General features: G+C 38.3%; 2 protein-coding genes across 3 annotated transcripts; both read right to left on the bottom strand.

Annotated features, from left to right (window-relative positions):
• Positions 243-7,288, bottom strand: LOC107625479 (cell division cycle 5-like protein). Of its 2 annotated transcripts, none has more exons than XM_016328130.2 (4): positions 6,841-7,288; positions 4,678-6,384; positions 1,866-2,147; positions 243-1,188 (listed from the first exon to the last, which is right to left on the bottom strand). In XM_016328130.2, the coding sequence occupies exons 1-4, from the start codon at positions 7,015-7,017 to the stop codon at positions 445-447; spliced, it is 2,910 nt and encodes a 969-aa protein (XP_016183616.1). In that variant the 5' UTR covers positions 7,018-7,288; the 3' UTR covers positions 243-444. The 2 variants fall into 2 exon arrangements, with proteins under 2 accessions (XP_016183616.1, XP_020971647.1); XM_021115988.1 differs by lacking the exon at positions 6,841-7,288 and adding an exon at positions 6,567-6,733.
• On the bottom strand, positions 8,624-9,758 carry LOC107627410 (uric acid degradation bifunctional protein TTL-like). The gene is made up of 4 exons (XM_016330242.1): positions 9,546-9,758; positions 9,317-9,418; positions 9,096-9,222; positions 8,624-8,946 (listed from the first exon to the last, which is right to left on the bottom strand). The coding sequence occupies exons 1-4, from the start codon at positions 9,756-9,758 to the stop codon at positions 8,624-8,626; spliced, it is 765 nt and encodes a 254-aa protein (XP_016185728.1).

Genomic DNA, 23,614 nt, shown 5'->3' on the forward strand with positions numbered 1-23,614 from the left:
AAAAATCCGTGTCCATCTTCCCAAATCTCGTGTCGCCATTGTCCTTCATTTAAAAGTTGACACAAAAATGAAAAAACTAACCTGAAAATAGTGTGTCCATTGTCCATGTTTCTCTGTCCAAACACCTTTTAGATATTTAATGTCCATGTCTCTGTGTCCTGTCTACAAAAACAAACACTGCCGTAATGCCAAAAAATAATTCGAGATAAACGGGTTATTGACAAAAAGTCCAACACTGCAACTATCCAGTCCAATAAAAATTTGATAGATGTGTATGGAGTATGGTGGATTAGAATCTAATTTCTTGTAAAAATCCTGTCTTTATCAAACAAGAAAGAGCACATAACATCCACTTAGTGGAGGGTTTGAGAGGACAACACAATCTATGACAAATTACAGGCAAGCATATGAAAATGCTCATACAATGGTTGAGCATTTCTTGGTTTAGTTGCCATCACCAACTTGCATCTCATCCCCTTCATCAGAAACAGTGGTTTTTTCTGGTGTGCTATCATCATGTGAATTTTCACCATCCATAGCTAAATCTTTCTCCACCACATTTCCTACTGTAGCACCCTCGTCTAATGCTGTCTTACCATTATCAATGTGACCATCAGTGATGGTACCTTCCACTTTTCCGACGTCAACCTTGGCAACAAGTGTAGCATCTGGCAGTTTTGCATTAGGGTCATCTGTTTGCTTTATATCATCAGAATCCACATCCACATCATTTTTCTGGCTAGCGGTGGTCTGGTCTTGCACAGAGCCCGCTTCACTTTCATCACGAGACAGATCAGTTGCTATAGCAGTTTCATTTTCTTCAGCGAGAGGCGCAGCTTTAAAATTCTTTGAATCCTGCGCACCAGTTTTGTCAGCAACAGTCTCTGTTGACTCATGAGCACGGTTGTTTGCTTCGATTTCTTCTTGCTTTTGTGCTTGTACCCTGTACTGTTCCATGACATTTTGTATCCTTTCCACTTCTTCCATAAGATTCCCATACTTGTATTGCAAAGTTCTCTCAAGTTCCTTTTGCTTCTGTACTTCCTCCCATAGATTGTTTATCCTGTGGGATGCTGCTAACTTCTCCTGCTTTTGCAAAGCTTCAAAGCATTCTAATTCAGTTGCAGCTATGTCCATTTGCTTGAAAGTGGCCTCAATTTGTGGCCAAAGACTGTTTTTGGCTCTCATCTGAAAAATGCAATAGCTGAAGTATATTATTCAACATTGTGTACAGGCACAAAGGACTCTTTACAGACAGCAAAATCAAACAAAAGGAATTTTCTTTTCCATGTGTCCTTATCAATTTTGATTCATGAAGGTCACTGCTTCCAACTATTTTCAGTTACAATTTTCAATTTTAAGTAACAAAATTTGTGTCAATAGATGCATAGAACATAATAGAAATGCAGAAGAAATACCTCTAGGATGTGTTCTACACCAATGGGGTGCAAATATCCTTACTCCAACGAATGTATTAATACTGGCTTTATAACATTAAATTGGTGAGTATTCAAGGGACTCAACCTCTGTCCTAGCATGAATTCTATGTCCAAATTGTTTGATATAGTCCCATCACTACTCCACCTACCCTTGTATACCTCTCACCTCTCGCATAACAGAATGCATTCCAGACTGCAGAACCCACCCTAGCCAACAATTCACTCAATCACTCCATACTCTATTTAACAATTGATTAGGTGAGTAGGTTCCTATCAGTTTATCTCTAAGGCAAAAATAGCATTGTTCAATTACAAAACTAACTCAACCAAGGTGATTCTAAGTACAAAGCCATGTTTTAAGCAATAAAACATAATCAGAACTGACTGAGTTAAAGGCATTTGGCATGGAGAATGTTAGTAACATACCTCATAGCCTTGAGTGAGGAGTATTGCCTTCTTCTCAAGCTTTACAACTTTCTCCTTGCCATCGTCCAACTTTTTCCTCACATTCTCAAACTCATTCTGCAAAGCTGCCAGCTTTTCCATGTTTCCAGCAACACTTGAGAGACCATAGGCATGACGGGTTGGAAAGAACATGAGATCATTCAGGCTAGTCCTGTGTGCTTCAATGAATTCCTCAAGGGGTTCACTTTCATGTCCCAGTGCTACCCGAAGATAATGGGCCTCATCCTTTATCAACTTATCAGCCTAACCAAAAAATAAAAAAATAAAAAAACAATACAAAATAAGTATCCTTAACCCGCTTACAAGAGAAAGTTTGGATGACAACATAATAAATTATAATAAGCAAGGTAATTAGCCAGCTAACTCAAAACTCAGAGGTTTGTTATATTTTAGGGCCATTTATGATATGGACAAAAAGACATACATTGCAATATAGTCAACATTAACATTCCACTTTTTTTCTCTTTCTCTTTTTATTATATTTGTGAGAGGGGGGTGGTAGAACTTGACAATCAAACAAGGAAGTGTCCTTGAGAAACATTACCAGCAAACACAACCCAACATAATTAATTAATTGCAGGATTATAACGGAAAAGTGAGACTGTCAGATCAACTAGCACAGCATCAAGTCATAATTCATAAAGAGAAAATATGTGTTGATGTCACAATACATGACCTAAAAGGAACCCTAAAAAGAGTTGCAGGACTATTTTTATAACATTCACTGAAATAACAAAAATAAACAAAAACCTATACATCAGATTAAACGCATACCTAAAAAGAGTATATTAATAAAGGACAGATATAGAATAGGTGTCTAACAAAATCTCCTCAGTGGGAAGAAAACCACCAAAAATCATTTGGGAAGTGATATCTGAGTATTAAATGTCTAGGATAGGTATAGACAGTGTAGTCAAGCAATGTTGTCAATATAGATTCTACCCAAGATTGAGATTAGAAATATATGTACAACGTGATGGTAACATGGATCACAAGATCCTGCCTAAACTGAACACATTTAAACAAATAGTTACACGTAAAATGGCGTAAACAAGCAAAATAGACATACAATCACATTTAACAAAATTAAACTTTGATTTGACATGTATGAAGAAATAATATGAAATAATCAGCATTAACATAATAACAAATCAATATAAAAGGCATTAATTCTAATGACCCATGAAATTAGGATGTTAAAAAGAAAAATACCTATCTATTGGTATGCTTTATAATCACAGTCACAAAGAAACCCAAAAGGGCAAAAAAATAGAAGGAAAACAAGTCACAGTAAATAATCAGAGTTAAACGAGAAATTGGGAGAGGAGCAAAGAACTCAAAGGATGGATGTGTTTTGTTTTAGTGTACAAAAAACTGGGCTCCTGAACAGATAGACGGTGGCAGGCCCAGCATGTTTAGGTAGCATAATTCCTAATATCTTGCATGTTTGCCAATCAATCATAAAGCCTAATCACCAAACTGAGTACCCTTGTCTGTTTTAGCATTGCCCAATGGCTAGTTTCTTATGGAATAATTTATTTAGCATCTTTGATAAATGTTAGGTGTGCCTGGCAACTCTAGATATATTTTTATTGACTAGATTTGTTGGTTTGGTAATAGAAAAGAAGCAAAAATTAAGTGGACCAGTGCAATTTTTTCACGACCATCTGGACTCTGATTGGAGCGTAATGTACGCACCTTTAGTGACAGATTCTCTGATAAACATATCTTATGGGATAAGGTTAGACGCTTAGCATCTTGGTGTAAAGCTCAAGATCTTTTTAGACGTTTTTCCCTCTCATACATGTTGAGAGATTGGGGAGCTTTACGTTTTTGATAGGCCTTTGTTTGTGTTTTGCTTTTGTATATGGGAACCCTGTTCCCCTCCCCGCTTTTTTGTATTTCTTTTTCCTAATCATAATTGAAAGATTTCAATTTCGACAACCACATTATGAACAATGATATCTTACCCAGTAAAATAATAAATGGAGGACAGATGCATACAATTTGAGGTCATAACACAACTACAATCATTATATAATAAACATGGAATTACAAGTAACATTTAACTAATTCCTATTAGAAAAACAGGAAAATCGTTTATAAAACAGAAAACATAAAAGACATTATGACATAGTAATGGTTACCTGCAAATCACAAATACAAATCACACCAACGAGCAAAGCACAATCACATTAACACAGGCCACAGAAAATCAGAGCCTACCCACTTTCAGGATGCACTACACAAGCACCTACAACTTAGATATGGAGAGCAACTGACACAAGCATCTCAGGTGCAACGCCACTGCACTTATGTGGATCAAACAACACCCCATCAACCATCCCTAAACCACAAAAGAAAAAAAAAATCCTAATCCAATTCAGCCACTAGAAGCAGTGGCTTAACTGGCACATTGCAGTTGTGTGATCCAACTGCTCCTAAGCAAACAAATCAACCCTAGTCCCTAGCACAATCTCATTAAATAGAAAGGGTGGCTCAGTGTCAGGATCTACAAACTACAAACCTAGCAGAATTTTAGAATTGTTCAATCTTATACGTTAGTACACAACCTTAACAATGATTAGACTTATAGTCTTCAGGTTAGTGCAAAACAAGAGGTGTATCCTCCACAACAGAAAGCAGCATTTCAGCGAAGGGCGAGAATTGATTATGCTACTTACTATCTATCAGCGCGAAAGCCACGAACATGTGATGTCATCACAAAAGAAGCTAAGGGAAGAAACTAAGAAATAGATTAGTAAATACATACATCTTTCATCTCCTCTTCATGAAATTCTTCTATAACAGGAACAACAGGCTCATTTACCACACGCTTAGCTCCTTTCTTTTTCTCCTTATTTACTTTCTCGTCAAGCGGATACTTAGCATTGTCATGCTCCAGCAAAGCAAGAAGCTCCCTTCTTATCATCTCATCAGCTTGCTCAATTGAGGTTGGTGGAACAAAGGAACTCTTGTCATCAGCTCTAACCAAAGAATTTCTTATAAGCTCCAATGATGCAGCTGGAGGCCGAGGAAGCTCCCTTTGAAGGACTTTTGATCGTTTCCTAAGTAATGCCTGTTGCCTTGCCTCTTCTTCTGCCTTTTCTCTAGCTATTCTATCTGACATATCCTCTTCAATCTTCTCCTCAGGTTCTTCAGCATCTTCTGGAATGGGCTGCATGACAATCTGGTACTCATTTTTGGGCTGTGGAAGGCTTCCTAAACCAGAGCACAGACTTCGTCTTATTTCAGCTCTTTGTAGCTCAAGTTTAGCACGCTCATGCATATCCAAATCCTCATTAATACGAAGCTCATCCCTGAGAGGAGTTCCCTTCGGTGTCATGCTAGCGTAACCATCTCTTGCAGGTGTCATGCCAATTCTGGGAGTGAGACCTGCAACTCCAGGGGTTGCAGAGGGAGTCAACATTGGATTTGGGGTCTGAACCTCTTTTCTCTTAGGAGTGACCCCAGTAAAATCCGAAGGATGCAACTCCGGGTTTTCTCCCCCTAATAATGGTGTCTGGGACTCCCTCAACCTCGCCAGGTTTTCAGCTTCCATCATGACAGCATCTCCCTTACTAGCCGGTGTTCGCTGAGGGGTTCGTAAAGGAGTCATTCCCCGGCCAGGTGTTTGTGCATAATTTGCTAGAAGAGCACGTGTTGCAGCACTACCTTCTCCAAATTCGTCACTCCCAGCTAGGTCATTGGCATAACCCATCCTTGCAATTTCATCCAGTTCCTGGTCAGAAATCTGGGGTGGCGGAAGCATCAGTTTGGTTTGTTTCCTTACTGTTTCCGGATCATTCAACTTATTGGCGTGTAGTATAGCAGATGGGGCATCTTGCCTCTGTGCAATTTTATTTTTTGCAATGTCTTGCTTTCTTAACTGTGTCTCAACATCAATCCTTCTTTTACCCTCAAGTTCTTCTATTGTAGTTGGGAAATGGGGCTGTTCCACGGGTCTGTCTTCATCAGCAATGTCATAAAAACCAGGAGGAGGCCTTTTCTCAAAAGGGATTTCTGCATTATAATCAATGCCTTTCCTTTTTCTCCTTCGCTGCCTGACATCAATTCCCGCAGCCTTCAGTTCTCTCTTCTTCTGTAAAGAAGCAAGTCTTCTGGCTTCCTCAAGCTGTTTCTCCCTCGCTTTCCTTTTCGCCTTCTTTCCTTTTGTGTTGGCTAACCGGGCTCGTGCTTCGGAAAGCATCTCCTTTTCATCTTCGTCCATATCAACTGGATCTGGGCGTGCAGGTTTTGACTCTGGATTTGGATCAATCTCCCCAGGACGCAACTTCCGAGGATCATCGCCAGGTTCATAGTTCTCATCCTTTACACAGGCTGCGTCAAGGAGCTTCTCGTAGCGCTCAAGACACTGAGAAGGAGTACGTCCTACAATAGGAGCAATCGTTCTCCACTGGGTGGGCATAAGCTTAGCAAGATGAAGCAGCTTCTCATCCTCTTCTCTAGTCCACTCAGTCTGCACACAAAAAACAGCATTATAATAGAAGACTGATTGTAGAAAAACACTTGTCGACACAAAAAATGCAGTTAAAGGGTTCAAATGCAGGCGCATCCAGACACATTAAAAAGCAAGCCATAACTATAATTAATTACTTATTAATTAAATAATGGCATTAGGGCAGCCTTACAATTACTTACATGAAACATTAACTGAGTAAAATCTAATAATCAGCTTTATCAAGGAGCATTACTGGCAGCACAACCATCCATTCTCACAAGAGTCATGTCAAAAAGCATAACCTTTCAATCAAACTGAAAACATCGAAACTTTTTTTGTCCTTCATATTCAAAAACCCTATTATACATAAACTTGATGCACAACCAAAAAACAAAGGTAAATAACATACAAAAGACAGCAAAAAAAATAAATAAATAAATAAATAGATAATAGATATTAGGTGGGTAGGATTACCTTCTTGATGGAAGGATCGAGCCATTCGTACCAGCGAGCCTTGCATTGCTTAGCGGATTTACGAACCAAAAGGGAAGAGATTCGAGCCCATTGGTTCTTGCCATATTTCATAACAGCTGCTTTCAGGATCTCATCTTCGGTGTTCTTCCAAACACCGCCCTTTATCATAATCCTCATCTTGCCACCACTTTCTCTTTATCAACCTTCGCTTCTTCAAATTGTAGGGTTTTGCTTCCCCAACTCCAACCACAAAACAAAAAACGACGAAACAACCAGAACAGAAGATATTATTTACTTTTTATGTTTCACTGTTAAGTGTTAACGCTTACAAGATGTTATTGTTGAAGACGCAAAACCTTCCTAGGTGCTGCTGACTCCTGCTAGTCTGCTACTCTACTCTCGTATCGTCAGCCAAAAGAACCGTCGTTCTGTTTTGTCAGGAAAAAATACTCAGCTTCTATTGGGCCTCTTATTATGTCCCTCTAGACTCAAATTTAAAACCAGATCCAAGCATTTTTTTTTTTAAGGTTATTTTTGTCACTAAATATTTTTTTTAATTTAATTCAATTTTATATTAACATTTTTAATATGTTTCAATTTTATTCCTTCTCTTAATTTTTTGACTGTCAACAAGTGATTATTTATTTTTCAAATTTATCTCTTCCTTATACACATTATCATCACACTCCTTGCTCACCTTTTCTTTTCTCACCCATTTAACCACATTCCACTAGTATGCCACCCCATCCCAACACCTCACCTCAGTGTTGAATTCATCACACCATCTCTAACCATAGCACCTCAACACTCTCTCTCTTGTTGAATTCATTACATTATCTTATTTTCACCACCATTATCTTTGTCTCTCTTCTATCACTTTCACAATCCTATGCCTCTACCATTACATACTCTCAAATTCTACCTAAATTATCAACATCATCATTACTATCATGAACAAACACAAGACAAATAAATTAAAGAGATTGAAGAAAGAACAAATCAAAATTAAAAAGACAATAATAACGAAGATCGTGGGGTGGTGAAAAAGATACAGTTATTGTTGATATTGATGATGCTATTAATAGAAATAGAGCAACAGGATAACAGTGGTAAGGTGTGACGATTGGAGTAGTGCGACGGGGTGACACTGATTAAGGTGGGGTGGTATAGCAAAGTGGCAGTGTTAGGATGAAGCGTAGGGGAAGTATTGCCACTACAAGAAAACCGGCAGATAGCGGCGGATATTTAGTGGCGGTTTTTTTCAACCGCTGCTAAATGGAATCAGCCAGCGGTTCTTGTGGCGGATTTGGGAGAAGCTACCAAAAGCTCTCATTTTGCAGCAGTTTTGTTGTAACCACCGCAAAATGTCGCGTTGGGGTTTATGCTTAGATATTTTTTTGCAGCGGTTTTCTTTCAACTGCTGCAAAAAATTTTTTAACATCATTTTTTTGTTTAAACATTGCCTTGTTAAATCTATTATAGTCCTCGCTATTTTTTTTTTACGAAAAACATGTTTCAAACACTACAACTTAATGCATTAAATAAATTTTCGATTTTGTGTTACGTAGAAAATAATTCATTAATTAAAAAAATATTTATAAATTAATAATGTGCACAAATTTACGAATCAGGTTTTTTCTTGTACTATCAGCGCCTTTTGAGTTTGTATTGAAGCATAAATGGTAAAGAAAAAATCAAGTGAACGTCTGAATTCATAAAGTCAAAACAAAGTTTAATACAGCATAAAAATCAGAATTATTAAAGTAGACAAACAAGTATCGAGTCAAAATTTCTCATCAACATCGTATTGTCCTGGCCAGAAATACTCTGTCAAAAATCTACTGTAGTCACGTGATAAAAGATCTGATAAGTCATCTCTACCCCATGGCAACTTGTTCAGATCAAAGCCCCTTTTTGCAGCATGTACGTCATCTTCTCTATATTGGGTGTATGAAGTTTCATTGTCTTCTTCTGGAATCTTATTGAGCTCAACATTTCTGGAGATGTCATATCCACCGGAGGAGATAGCATCGAAATCGTCTTCTGAATCAGTGTTTGCCCCATCTAGAGTGTCATCAACTATTTTGCCTGAATATTCAGCTGACACTGAAAATATGAACATGCAACCAATAACATAAATCTACTTAAAAGAAAATGATAACTTCCAGGTCATTACCTAGTAATTATTAAGGAAAAAATTGTGGAATTATGGGAAGAGGACTTTAAACATTAACAAATACAAAATTAACGATTACCATCTCCTTCGTCGGTAGTTTGGACAGATTTCTTGGAAAGAAGCTCTCTAATAGAATGTTCTATATACTTTAATTCCTCTTTTGAAGCAATCTCTAACTCAACAACATGCGTGTTATTAAAGCGCATCTGCATCATAATAAAATGTATAGTTGATGGTCTTTTTTGTAAAGCATATTGTGTCTCTGTGATTCACTTTCTATGCTAGAAATTTATTTCTAACCTTTAATTCAGCAAGTATGTCTTCAGAGGTCCTACCAGCTACAAATGTCACAAAAACATACCTAAATTTCTCCTCGTACATTGATCCCCACTCATGAAGTTCCTACAAATTTTAGCATGAACGTAACAACTATCATTGGTTAAATGTTGTAAGCATATATCAACTTAAAAGACTTATTATTCAAATATAGTTTAACTCATGTTTTTAAGGGTATGGCTAATGAACAAACCTGTACAGTAGCTTCGTTCACCGTTTCCGAGTATTCATTAGAACAAGATCGTCCTGATATAGCCTCCAACCAAGACCTAACATTCAACTTACGGGACCATATGTCTCTGGTAACCGTAATTGCATTTTCCAATGAAGAGAATGGAGAGGCAATAGCCATTTCATTAGCGAATGTTGTGTTTGCACAGCATGATGAGAAATCCTCCGTTTTCATTTCTCTTGTTACAACACCATTTTATGTTGACTATATTGGTCAATGATAACAATATTGTAATTCAACACAATTTACTCGACATCATAATTTTCTTCATTGGAGATTAAGAACAACAACAATAATGATGACAACAACAAAGCCTTGAAAACTGACTTTTGCAAGCAACAATCGTTCGAAGAAATGAGAAACTAGTGGTATTCATGAAAATCAACAAGAAATGAAAACTGAATTTAAATACAAAAACACAAATAGTAATGTAACTAACAAACTGCGTACATCATAAACAATGTTAGACTTATTAAACACACAAATCCACTATAAATGATGTACATGTTTTCAATATTTTCATTATGTTACATCATCGATATTATCAGAAACATCTTCTATTGGGTCTTCTATATCATCATCCCTTATCAACTGTAAATCATTGATGTCACCTGCCGCTAACATGTTCAACCCGGGGTGTGGAGAAAAAGCAGCTTCAACTTCTTCATTCTCTCCACCCATGTCATACAAGTCTCATGGTTTTACATGAACCACAACACTCCATTCTTGATCTATTTCATCAAGTACATAGTACACAAGATGAGCTTCTGATACCAATATGTACGTTTCATCCTCTTCTCGATCACCGGTGTGAATCGGACGAGTAAAATTAACACTGGTAAGGCCTAGATGGTCTTGCTTGATACCTCTGCTCATAGTTGTATCAGCCCAAATATATCTAAACAAAACCACTGTGAAATGGCAGCTGTAGTTCAATTCGATTATGTCCACAATTTTCCCATAATATGGAACACTACCAATAGCCACTCTATTATCACGCATGCTTGCATAACTTCTTGTATTGGATGAGATATAAACTCCACTATTTTGAGTTTTTAGCCCGTCTTCCTTTGTGATAGTTCTAAACTTGTACCCATTGACATTGTACACCCCAAAATGTCTTGCCTGAAGCATGGGACCACATGCCAGCAACTTCATTTCTTTCAAATGTATAGTATTGTCCATTGGAACCTGGCACCATAAATTAGAGTTCGTTCGTATAAAACATTAGAATCCGTAATTTATAATTCTAAGGCACAAATAAGTTGGTCAGGTTAAATTTCTACGAACCTCATGCTTGAACCAGCAAGAAAATTCTGCATGCACAATACGGTCTATCTTAGATTGCGACCTTGTTTGATACCGTAATTTTCGCTTCGTTTCTGCCCTAAATGTACTTTATGACACAACAAGAAATTAGTCCAATGACTGAGTGTTTGAAATGGGTTATAATCGTGTTTAAAAAGTACATGTATATACTTAATAAATGAAACGACGGTCTCGCAATTGACTAGCACATGACGATGTGCCTGCTCTTTTTCCATCGGGGTCAGTCCAAAACGTGAAACAGCCCCTGAAGCTTTTCCAATTTCTGAAAACATAGTTTTTCTTGTATTGTTTGTAATATCAACAGGTTGATCATCAACTCGCACTGGTCGGTTGATTCTAGTATCAATATTATCCAAATATCTGGAACAGAATCTCAAAATCTCCTCGGATAAATATCCCTCCGCAATTGAGCCTTCTACTTGTGCCCTGTTACGCACGTATTGCTTCAATCGTCCTAGGTACCTTTTATATAAATAGGACATAACGCTTAGTATATACGTAATGAGACAAAAATAAATGTATTAAAGGCATTTAGTAGCAAGGTAACCTTTCTATTGGATACATCTACCGATAATATACCGGGTGATAAACCCATATTTTAGGATGTATTTTGTGCCCAATTCAAGTGATTTATTCAATCCCTCACCCACTTATTCATGTAAATTGCATGGTTTTACTTTCCCTTCCTTATTATGTGATATATGTGAAAAACATGTTTCCTATGCTTTAAAAATATTAATTTTATTTATCCTTTATTACCATTCGATGCCGTGATTTGTGTGTTAAGTATTTTCAGATCTCCTAAGGCAAGAATGGTGATAAACCACTATTTTATGGTTTATCTTGTGCTCAATTGAGTGGTTTTTATCAACTCTTTACCCACTTATTCATACTATTTGCATGGTTTTACATTTGCCTTCCTAATTATGTGCTTTGATTGAAAACATGCTTCTTTGGCCTTAAGTTCCCTATGTTTAATCCTCTCTTATTACCATTAGATGCCTTGATATGTGTGTTAAGTGATTTCAGAGATTACAGGGCAGGAATGGCTCAGAGGATGGAAAGGAAGCATGCAAAAGTGGAAGGAATACAAGAAGTTGGAGAAATTGCTAAGCTGTCCAACCTAACCTCTTCGCACTCAAACGGCTATAACTTTAGCTACAGAGATCCAAATGATGCGATTTCAGTTGCGTTGGAAAGCTAATGTTTGGGGCTTCGATTTGATATATAATTTCCCATAGCTGCCTCGACGTTAGGCGACGCGAACGCGTGAATGACGCGCCCACGTCGCATCTGCGAACTTCAATCCACGCGGACGCGTGGACGATGCCTCCGCGTCACTTTCCCGCGACCTGAACGTAACAGAAATCGCAAGGGGCGATTTCTGGGCTATTTTTGACCTAGTTTTCAGCCCAGAACACACAGATTAGAGGCTATAAAGTAGGGGAATGCATCCATTCATAAAAAGCTTTCATATTCACAATTATTAGGATTTAGATGTAGCTTCTAGGGAGAGAAGTATACTTCCCTGCAATTCCTTGAGAAAGACGACCCGATGTTTAAATACTCGGTTATCAATTTTAAAGGGGTTTGTTACTTGTGACAACCAAAACGTTTGTAAGAAAGACTGATTGCTTGGTTTAGTAACTATACTTGCAACGAGAGTTTACTATAACTTCTAAACCATCAATCTTCAGTTCTTCAAAATGGCGCCGTTGCCGGGAAATTGCAAACGTGTGCCTTATTATTGGTTATTGTAAATATTTGCTTTTTGCTTGTTTATTTGTTTTTTATTTTTGTTTTTATTTTTTTTTTTTCGTAAATTAAGAGGTTATTGGTTTTTATTTAGTTATTAAAAAATTTTTCAAAAAAAAAATTTTTTTCTTGGTGTTCATCTTGATCTTCAAGTTGTTCTTCGTGTTCATCTTGACCTTCAAGTTGTTCTTAGTTGTTTTCTTCGTTTTGATCTAAAAATTTTAAGTTTGGTGTCATTTTATTGTTTTTCTCTTTCCTCATTAAATTCAAAAATATCTTTTCTCTTTATTTTAATTGAATTTTCGAAATTTGCATAAAAAAAAATTCCAGATTTTTATTTTAAAATTTTTATCTTATCTTATCTTATTTCAAATTTCAAATTTCAAAATTTAATTTTTAAATTCAAAATTTAAATAACCTTTTAATTTAAAATTTGTTTTTATTTTCGTTTTTAATTTTTATTAACTAACTATGAGTTCTCACCCCTCTCGCTTTGAGTTTAGTTCCAATGTTGTTGCAAGGAATGGAAATTATAACAGGAACATGCATCAAAGTCAAAACAATCAGAGATGGAAGGAGTCACAAGGATCTGATCAACCCTTCCGGCAACAACACCTTCCACAGTACCATAGACAAAGACCATTCCACGATGCATACCAAGACAGTAGTTATGGTGGACCCTTCCGTGACAACCAACATCCACCAAATTACTATAGTCAAGAGCTATTCCAGGGGGCATACCAAGATGATAGATATGATGGACCCCCATCATATGCCTATGAATCTCCTCAACACAACTTTGAACCACCACACTCACAAGCCAACTACCACCATTCACCTTCATATGATCCTAACCAACATCCACCATACCAACCACCATATGAACCATATGAACCATATATAGAACTACCCCAATTCTAACCCAATTACTCCCAAGAATCACCACCTCCATATGCACCATATCCATATCCATCAATCCAAGAGCCTTATGGTCCTACTTATGATACCCAAACGGAACAAGAATCAACGGATCGTCACAAGGAAACAGTGGATCAATTTCTTGCAACCCTTCACCAATTGAATCAAGCAATAAATCAATTAGCTTCCCGACGTTCGGACACTCAAGGAACCCCATGGCTTCATGTGGACAATCTAATGAAGAACGTAGCATGAAGGAGACATTAGAAACTCCAGTGGACAATACGGAGCATGACTTTGTACTGGAACAAGTGGAGGAAGCTGTAATTATTGAAGAGGAAGAAGTGGTTGCAGACTTAGGAGATGCTGAACCTCCATGGGAAAGTCAGGTTATAGAACCTCCTTCCAAGGCGATTGAAATTGATGCTGAGGAGGGTGTACAATCTCCAAGGCATATCATGGTTGAAGACTTAGAAGAGGTTGATCAAGAGATGGAGATTCAAGAAGAAGAAGCACAACCTCATATGTCCTTGGTAAGCAATGAAGAAGAGACTAAATTGGAAGAAAGCTACCAAGAGAAAGAGGTTAAAATTGAAGAAACTTGCAAAGAGGTGGAAGTTGTCAAAAAAGAGCACAAGGGAGTGGAGCTGGAAATCACCTTGCCAAAATTGTTGGAGACCCCTCCCCCTAAGTTGCCATCATCCTTCACAACATTCAAGTGGGTAAAATTCATATCCCTTAGCTTTCTAGTTCCACTTGAATATGGGCTACTGGAGACGGATGGTCAACTTAGAGCTCTTTGTGGCATTAAGAGTAAGAGGAAGATGGTTAGTGGTTGGAGTTGTCAAGCAAGGTTCAACATGGTTATGTGCTCTAAGTTTAAATGCAAAGGTTGGTATAAAGCTCAACTGAATGGGTCTAGAAAGCTGTTTGGATGTCTCGGTGAGAATTCCGACTGTTCACCACCCAAGTGGAAAAATGATGATCAACAAGAAGACGTATGCAAAGGCAAGGTATGGGACCCCGGAATTCAGCCTAGAAATCAACACTCTTGGGGCCTTGTCACTTCTTTCAACCTGCTGGAAGGCTTTTTGCGCCTAGTTTGGGATCCCGGAGGCCATTGGAATCACAAACATTGGTGGAGATTCCTGGATGAGTTCAAGCACAAGCCACCATAACAGGGAGCTCACCAAATGTCCAACTTAAGGACTTTAACTACAAGTGCTAGGTGGGAGACAACCCACCACGGATGGCCACCCGGAAGGGAACCGAAAGACGTTTACATGGGGAGACAAACAAGTCCATCTGCACAATCCTTGAAGAAAAGCATCAGTTGGAACAACCCGTCCACCTGCACATCTCAGCATGCACCGAGGACGGTGCAATCTTTAAGTGTGGGGAGGTCAATACCGATCTCCATGGGTTAGTTATTTTCTTCTCAACACCAATATTTTATTTAAGTACATTTTTACATTTGCATGTTTCACTGCATGATTGTTTGATTTTATGCATTTTAGCCACTGCTTGGTTAAAATAATAAGTTTCTTTTTAAGATCCTATTTTTGAAAAATTTCACTAATTTAAGATCAAAATTTTTTGTGTAAAACTTGTTTGAAGTTGTATTTGGAACATGATTTTTGAGTCAAAGAACACACAACCCGTGAGATTTTGAGCTTATTTACATGGTTATATTATTTAACCATAAATTTTTATTCTTGTGTGTTTTCTTCTCTATAATTGCAATCTTTGCTTTGTTCCATTCTATATGTCCATTATTTAGTGTATTTACATACTTGCATATGATTGAGGCCATTATTTGTTATTAGCTCACTTATCCCAAATAAGCCTACCTTTTACATCACCATTGTTAGCCACTTTGAACTTTTTAACCCCCTTCTATTTCATAACCACATTACTAGCCTTAAGCAGAAAAATAAAATAAAAATCCCAAGTTGAATCCTTGGTTAACTTAAGATAGATATTGTGTATAATTTAAGTGTGGAGAATTTTATAGGAACATGGGATGATATGAAAAAGTAGGGAATTAAATTGAATAAGTTATTTGAAAATTTGGGAAGCATGCTCATATGAAATCAAAATAATTAAATTACCATATGCATTGAAAAAAAAACAAAATATTAAAATAATTAAATAAGGGGATACAAAAAAAAGGAGAAAAAAGGAAAAGAGAAGAAAAATAATATTACCCCAAATGCAAAATAAAAAGAATAAATGCACATGAGAAAAAAATTCAAAAAAAAAATAAGTTTGATACTTGAGCATGTAATACAAAAGTGGAAAAAATTTGGGTAGCTAGGTAAAGTATTTTAAAATTGTATAAAGTATGTATATGTTAGGTGAGATCTTAGACTAATCAAGGATTCACTTTATAAAGCTCACTTGGCCATATATATATCCTTACCTTTACCTCAGCCCCATTACAACCTTGAAAAGACCTCATGATGTTTGCATTGATATGCTAAATATTTGTTGATTGGTTAGATGAAGAACAAAGTTTAGAAAGCATGACTAGAGAAGAGTAGAGTGATTAACCCTAGACACTTGAGAGTTAGAGTGATATACACTACCAGTAAGGGTTCAGTGCTTAATTCTATGTTCCCTGCTTTCATGGGCTATCTTCTTACAAGTTTATCTGCTCTTTATTGTATGATTTGAATTAGTGAAATCTGATTTATGTTTGTCTTGAAGAGCTTATTTACTTTTAACCAAGTAGGTAGAAACATTTTGCATGTAGTTGCATTCACATAGATAGGTTGCATTGCATACTCTCTATCATTTCTCTTCACTCGTTTATAGCTTCTCTTGAGCTTAGCATGAGGACATGCTAATGTTTAAGTGTGGGGAGGTTGATAAATCACTATTTTATGGTTTATCTTGTGCTCAATTGAGTGGTTTTTATCAACTCTTTACCCACTTATTCATACTATTTGCACGGTTTTACATTTGCCTTCCTAATTATGTGCTTTGATTGAAAACATGCTTCTTTGGCCTTAAGTTCCCTATGTTTAATCCTCTCTTATTACCATTAGATGCCTTGATATGTGTGTTAAGTGATTTCAGAGATTACAGGGCAGGAATGGCTATGAGGATGGAAAGGAAACATGCAAAAGTGGAAGGAATACAAGAAGTTGGAGAAATTGCTAAGCTGTCCAGCCTGACCTCTTCGCACTCAAACAGCTATAACTTTAGCTACAAAGGTCCAAATAATGTGGTTCCAGTTGCGTTGGGTATATAATTTGTCATAGCTTCCCCGACGTTAAGTGACGCGAACACGTGAATGACGCGCCCGCGTCGCATCTGCGAACTTCAATCCGCGCGGACGCGTGGACGACGCCTCCGCGTCACTTTCCCGCGACCTGAACGTAACAGAAATCGCAAGGGGCGATTTTTGGGATGTTTTTGACCCAGTTTTCAGCCCAAAACACACAGATTAGAGGCTAAAAAGTGGGAAAATACATCCATTCATAAAAAGCTTTCGTATTCACAATTATTAGGATTTAGATGTAGCTTCTAGGGAGAGAGGTTCTCTCTCTCTCTCTCTTAGGATTAGGATTAGGATTTTTCTTATTTTAGGATTGCTTCTACGATTACAGGTTCAATATTCCTTTTTATTATTTTCTCAATTTACTTTAATTTATGAACTCTTCCATGTTACATATTATTCTCTTAATTAATGTTATTTGAGGTATTTCAGTTTATGATTGTTTTATTCTATTTATATGAATGCTTTTAATTTAATTTAGATATTTTCTCCCTTTTGGCTCTGGTTAAGTAATTGGTAACACTTGAGTTATCAAACTCATTGTTGACTGAAAATTGGAATTCTTCAAGAATTAATTCGAGATCCAATAAGTCTAACTTTTCCCAAGGAAAGACTAGGACCTGAGGAATCAAAAATTAATTCATCCACTTAACTTACCTTCATAGTTAGAGGTTAACAAAGTGGGAGAAAAATCCAATTCTCATCATAATTAATAAGGATAACTAGGATAAGACTTCCAGTTCTCATACCTTGCCAAGAGTTTATTTTATAGTTATTTATTATTATTTTATTTTTCTTATCATTTAACATACTTGTTCCTTACTTTCAAAACCCCCAATTTACAAGACTCATAACCAATAATAAGAACATACCTCCCTGCAATTCCTTGAGAAGACGACCCGAGGTTTAAATACTCGGTTATCAATTTTAAAGGGGTTTGTTACTTGTGACAACCAAAACGTTTGTAAGAAAGGCTGATTGCTTGGTTTAGTAACAATGACTTAGAGGATAGAAAGGAAACATACAAAAATGGAAGGAAAGCACAAAAATAGAGTCTTGAAGAAAAAGGCAGCGACGCGAACGCATGGACGACGCAGCCGCGTGCCTAGCGCGAAAAGGCAGAGATGCGAACGCGTGACCGACGCGACCGCGTGGAAGAGCAGAACTCCAGATGACGCGACCGCGTGACCTACGCGGACGCGTGACAGACGCCACGTGCAGAATCTGCAGAAAAACGCCCCCAGCAATTTTTGAAACCCTTTTTGGCCCAGATCCAAGTCCAGAAAACAGAAATTAGAGGTTATACAGTGGGGGAATGCATCCATTCATAAGAAGGTTTCCATTATTCACTTTTCATAATTTAGATGTAGTTTTTAGAGAGAGAGGTTCTCTCCTCTCTCTTAGGTTTTAGGATTAGGATTCCTCTTAAAGGATTTAGGATTTCAACTTCTTCTCAGGTTCAATATTCCTTTTATATTTTTATTTATTCTAATGCTTTTATTCGTATCTGACTTATGTTACCAATTTGGCTCATGAACTCTTTATGTTTAGATTGATTTTCTTTTATTAATGCAATTGAGGTATTTCAAATTTATCTTTAGCTTTTTTATATTCTTGGCTTTAATTGATTAATTGGAGACTCTTGAGTTATCAAACTCATCGTGATTGATAATTGTTATTTTTGCTAATTGAATTGAATTCCAATAACTCTAGTATTTCCTTAGGAGTTGGCTAGGACTTAAGGATCAAACTAATTAGTCCACTTGACTTTTCTTTGCTCTAGTAAAGGTTAACTAAGTGGGATTAAAACTCAATTCTCATCACCATCGATAAGGATAACTAGGATAGGACTTCCAAATTTTTACACCTTGCCAAGAGTTTTATTAGTTATTAATTTATTAATTCCTGCAATTTATTTCCCTTGTTCAAACCTTTTGAAACCCAAAAATACCGTTTTTCATAACCAATAATAATTCATACTTCCCTGCAATTCCTTGAGAAGACGACTCGAGGTTTGAATACTTCGGTTTATAAATTTTATTGGGTTTGTTACTTGTGACAACCAAAACGTTTGTAAGAAAAGAATTCTTGTCGGTATAGAAGCTATACTTACAATGCAAATTTATTGTGAAAATTCTAGATCGCGCGAGAGTTTCGTTCTTTCAAAATGGTGCCGTTGCCGGGAAATTGCAAACGTGTGCCTTATTATTGGTTATTGTAAATATTTTTCTTTTGCTTGTTTATTTGTTTCTGTTTTCATTTTTAATTGTTATTAGCTACCATGAGTTCTCACCCCTCTCGCTTTGAGTTTGGTTCTAATATTGTTGAAGAGAATGGAAGCTATAGCAGGAATATGCATCAAGGTCAGAACAGCCAAAGATGGATGGAGCCACGAGGACTTGATCAACCCTTTAGGCAACAACACCTTCCACAGTATCACAGACGACGACCATTCCACAATGCATGCCAAGGCAATAGATACGGTGGATCCCGTTGTAGTTACCAAAAAGTTCCACCCTATGCTTATGAACCACCCTCTCAACATAGCTTTGAACCACTACACCCACAAGTTCCTTTTCACCATTCACCACCATATGACCCTTATCCACCACAATCCCAATCCAATTACTCCCAATAACCACCATATTCTTATTATGAACCCTCTCCCCTAACCAATGAACCCTCATATCCACCCCAATCTCCAATGGATGACACCCTTCGTGTTCTTCTTCAAGGACAAGTGAAGATGCAAAGGGACGTACTGGAACTCACTACTGTCTTAACCGAGGTAGTAAATAAATTAGCTTCTCAACATCTGAGCACTCAAAGTACTCCCATGGCTACATGTGGAGAATCAAAAGAAGAGCGAAGCATGAAGGAGACACTAGAAACTTTGGTGGACAATGAGGAGCATGACTTTGTATTGGAACAAGTGGAGGAAGCCATAATAGTTGTAGAGGAAGAAGCGGTTGAAGATTTAGAAGATGTTGAACCTCCATGGGAATCGAGAACTGTAAAGGATTCCGCCGAGAAGTTCGAATTTGATGCCAAGGAGGATAGTGCACAACCTCCAAAGCATATACCTTGTGAAAAATTGGACGGAACAGACCAAGAAATTGATTCCTTAGGCAGTGATGATCATGAATCAACCTCTCCTAGTCATGAACTTGTATCTGCAACTGAACTCCTTGAGCCTGAAGAACCTTATCCAAGTGAATACGAAGATGATGTCGAAGTAGATTTCTCTCAACCTCCAACTTATGACTTGAGTGACGAGGAAGACATAGAAGGCTTTGATCAAGACGCAGTTGCAGTTGAAGAATTTTGCGAAGAAGTGGAGGAATTCACAGAAGAATACAAGGGAGTAAAGCTTACAGAACCACTGGCAACACCTATCCCAAGGCCATTACCACCTAATACAAGCTTCAAGTGGGTACAATCCTTAACCTTTGTCTTTACTTTTCCACTTGAATATGGTTTGCTTGAAATAGATGGCCAGCTTAGATCTCTCTGCGGCTTTAAGAGTAAGAGGAAAATGGCTCGTACTCAGAGCTGGTGTGCAAGATTCAATAAGGTTCCACGCTTCAATTCGAAGTGCAAGGATTGGTATCAAGTTCAATTGACTGGGTCTCGAAAGGCGTTTGCTCATCTTGGTGAGAATACAATTTCTAAACCGCCTGGATGGAAGAATATAGATCAAGACAAAGGCGGATTTAAAAGCAAAGTTTGGGATCCTGGAATCTATTCTGACATTCGTCACCCCGGGAGCCTGCGAATCTGTTTGAAGCTGCTCAAAAGCTTTACATGCCTAGTTTGGGACCCCGGAGGCTGTTGGCATTCCAAACATTGGTGGAAATTTCTAGATGAATTTAAGCACAAGCCACCATAACAGGAAGCTCATCAAATGTCCAACTTAAGGACTTTAACTAAAAGTGCTAGGTGGGAGACAACCCACTATGATATGATCGTTTCTCTTTTTCAATTTTATTTCGTGTTGTTTGTTTTTATTTTATTTTATTTTCACTGAACCTGGAAGTATTCATAGCATCTACATTAGCCCTGCATATTGCATACTGCATAATTGAAAAAAAAAAGAGATCACCCCACGCGAGCGCGCAGGCCACGCGTGGGCGTGAGAAGGAAATCAGCGTAAAGATCCAACGCCAAGAAAGTTGGGCTGGAATCGTGTGGCTGGTGTGCGTTTAGCAGAAAACGGCCCACGCGTTCGCGTCCCTGACACTCATCCCACGCAAAAGCGTGAGCAATGCATCCGCGTCACGTGGATATTATGGCCCCCTAAATGGAGACAGAGAGTTGCGCTGAAACGACGCTGGAAGTGTGCGTCTAGCACAATTTTCAACGACGCGGTCGCGTGCCTCACGCGTCCGCGTCACCCATCTTTTACCCAACCCACCTCTCTTCCACCCATCTCACCCACCGCCGCCCTCCTCTGCCACTGTCCTCCCACCGCGGCCAACCTCAGACCGCCGTCTCCCACCACCACAGCCCCCACAACCCTCGCCCCCTCCTTCCTTCCTCTCCCACCTCCTCCAACCCAAACCCCAACCTCCACCCCGCCCCTGCTCCACCACTGCGCCACCGTGCTCCCTCCCAGCGCCGCCGCGTCATCACCACCATCTCTCTGCCCTCACCTCTGTTCATACACATACCAGGTTCTGTCGAACACCGATTTCTCTATCTTCCGTAGTTCATTGCATATTTTTCAGATTCTGTTCAATTTAGGATAGTTAGAGATGCATGTTTGTAGTAGATTCTAGGTGGTTAGGTAGCTAGGATGTGGTTAGTGGATTTAGGCCTGATAATTGTGCCGTTCTTGTTTCTTGTTTTACCTATTCTGCAATTTTGATCTGGCTGTGATGTTAATACTGTTCATATGCTGTTCTTTTATGTTTCATGCTGCTGTTAAGATTATTCTTTACTACTCCTATTGTTTGTGACTCTTTGCAGCGCTTTTTAATCTCATATGAACTGTTTTTCTTGCTGTTTATTACCCAGAAACATCCAATTTTAGCCGGAATGCTGCCCAATTTTCTGCAAATGGTTTCATTTTTTTTTCATTCATGTATTAGTTTTGGCAATTTTAAATTTTGCACTAGTTGGCTACAACCAACCAATGCATGAATGCACGGGATAGCATTCTTATTCCTTTTTGATTCCCTGGCTAGTAAATTGCATTATTGATGATTTCATTTTAATTTTTGCTACTCTCGTATATATCTGAATTATCATCAATAACCTGCTATCCTTGCTTGAATATGAATTGACTGTTCTTTAAAATTGTGAATTTCTTGTTACCTAGGAAACCGATTATCATGCCACTCACTTTAACTTTCTTTTACTAACTCACGACTCTTATTTTCTAACCCCCTTTTCACCTATTAACCACTTTTAACTTTCTAACTTCTCTTTTTGCTTTTAACCTAACTACTTCACCTTTCTAACTCAGGGCATGATCATTGTTTTTCCTATATAACTTGAATTCCGATTATCCTATATTTTGGATTGCATTTTTTTTCTTTTCAGACCTTTTCACTCGCATACAATCCAAATTGTACATATATTCAACTCTTTTCATGCTTCTCTTTCTCTTTTGCCACTCTGTGCTCATATTGCTCTTATTCTATTCGCCTACTTATTTTTCTGCTTTTGTTCTTCAATTATATCCTGGAATTTCTGCTTTTCAGGATGTCTGACCCTCAGCGCAAAGGAAAAGGCAAAACAACCACTGGCAAGAGGAAAAAGAGGCGAATCCTCTATGACCATCCTCGACATCTTGCATGATGATTCCTGGCGGGAAAAGAACTTTACCGCATAGGAAAAGGCTGACCAGTTGGTACCTGCAGCTGACCCGGTAAAATTTGCAAACAAATACTGTGAGCTGAAGTACCCAGTGTTTGCCACTTCCAGGAACCTGTACCTGGAGAAAACTCTAAAAATTCCAGAAGAACTACAGCAGTACACCTCCGAACAAATAAAACAGAGAGGCTGGTTCTTTTTGGAACGAAACTTGACAGAGGTCAATGCTTCCTGTGTCAGAGAGTTTTATTGTAACTATTTCAAGACTTCGCTGGATGCAGTGCACCTCAGAGGGAAACAAATTTTGGTCACTGAGGAAGCTATTGAGGATATCCTCCAACTTCAGCCTAAGTCAGATCAGCCTGACGGTTACCAAAAGGCTGAAGAGGATATGCGATTTATGAGATTTGACTGGGATGCTGTCAAGCAGAGAATAGCCCTTGATCCTACTGTCCCATGGGTCACGGGAAATAATATAGCAATGCCTAAGGGAATCAAGCTGATTTACCTGAATGATGAGGCTCGGCTCTGGCACCAGATTTTGAGCAACTATGTGATGCTGAGCACTCATGAGACAGAGCTGCCCGCTGCTATGATCACCCTCATCTGGTGTGTGATGGAGGGTAAGGACCTGTATCTTTCACGTTTCATCAGGCATTACATGGCCAGGGTCCATGTCAGAGGCACTCTCCCTTTCCCTTATCTGATCACCCAGCTAGGCCGCCGAGCTGACGTGCCTTGGGAGCTGGCTGATGTGAAGCCGACTACTGCAGACTACAAGAAGATTATTCTTCACAGCAGGAAGTTTCAGGCTTTAGGCTACAGACCCCCATTCCTCACCGCTTCTGGTGAGGCAGCCACATCTTCAGCTGCCCCATCTGCCTCCACTGCTGCACCAGCCTCATCCACTGCATATCCACCTGCTCCT

The sequence above is a fragment of the Arachis ipaensis genome, chromosome B02 (assembly GCF_000816755.2).
Source record: "Arachis ipaensis cultivar K30076 chromosome B02, Araip1.1, whole genome shotgun sequence".
Classification (NCBI taxonomy): Eukaryota; Viridiplantae; Streptophyta; class Magnoliopsida; order Fabales; family Fabaceae; genus Arachis; species Arachis ipaensis.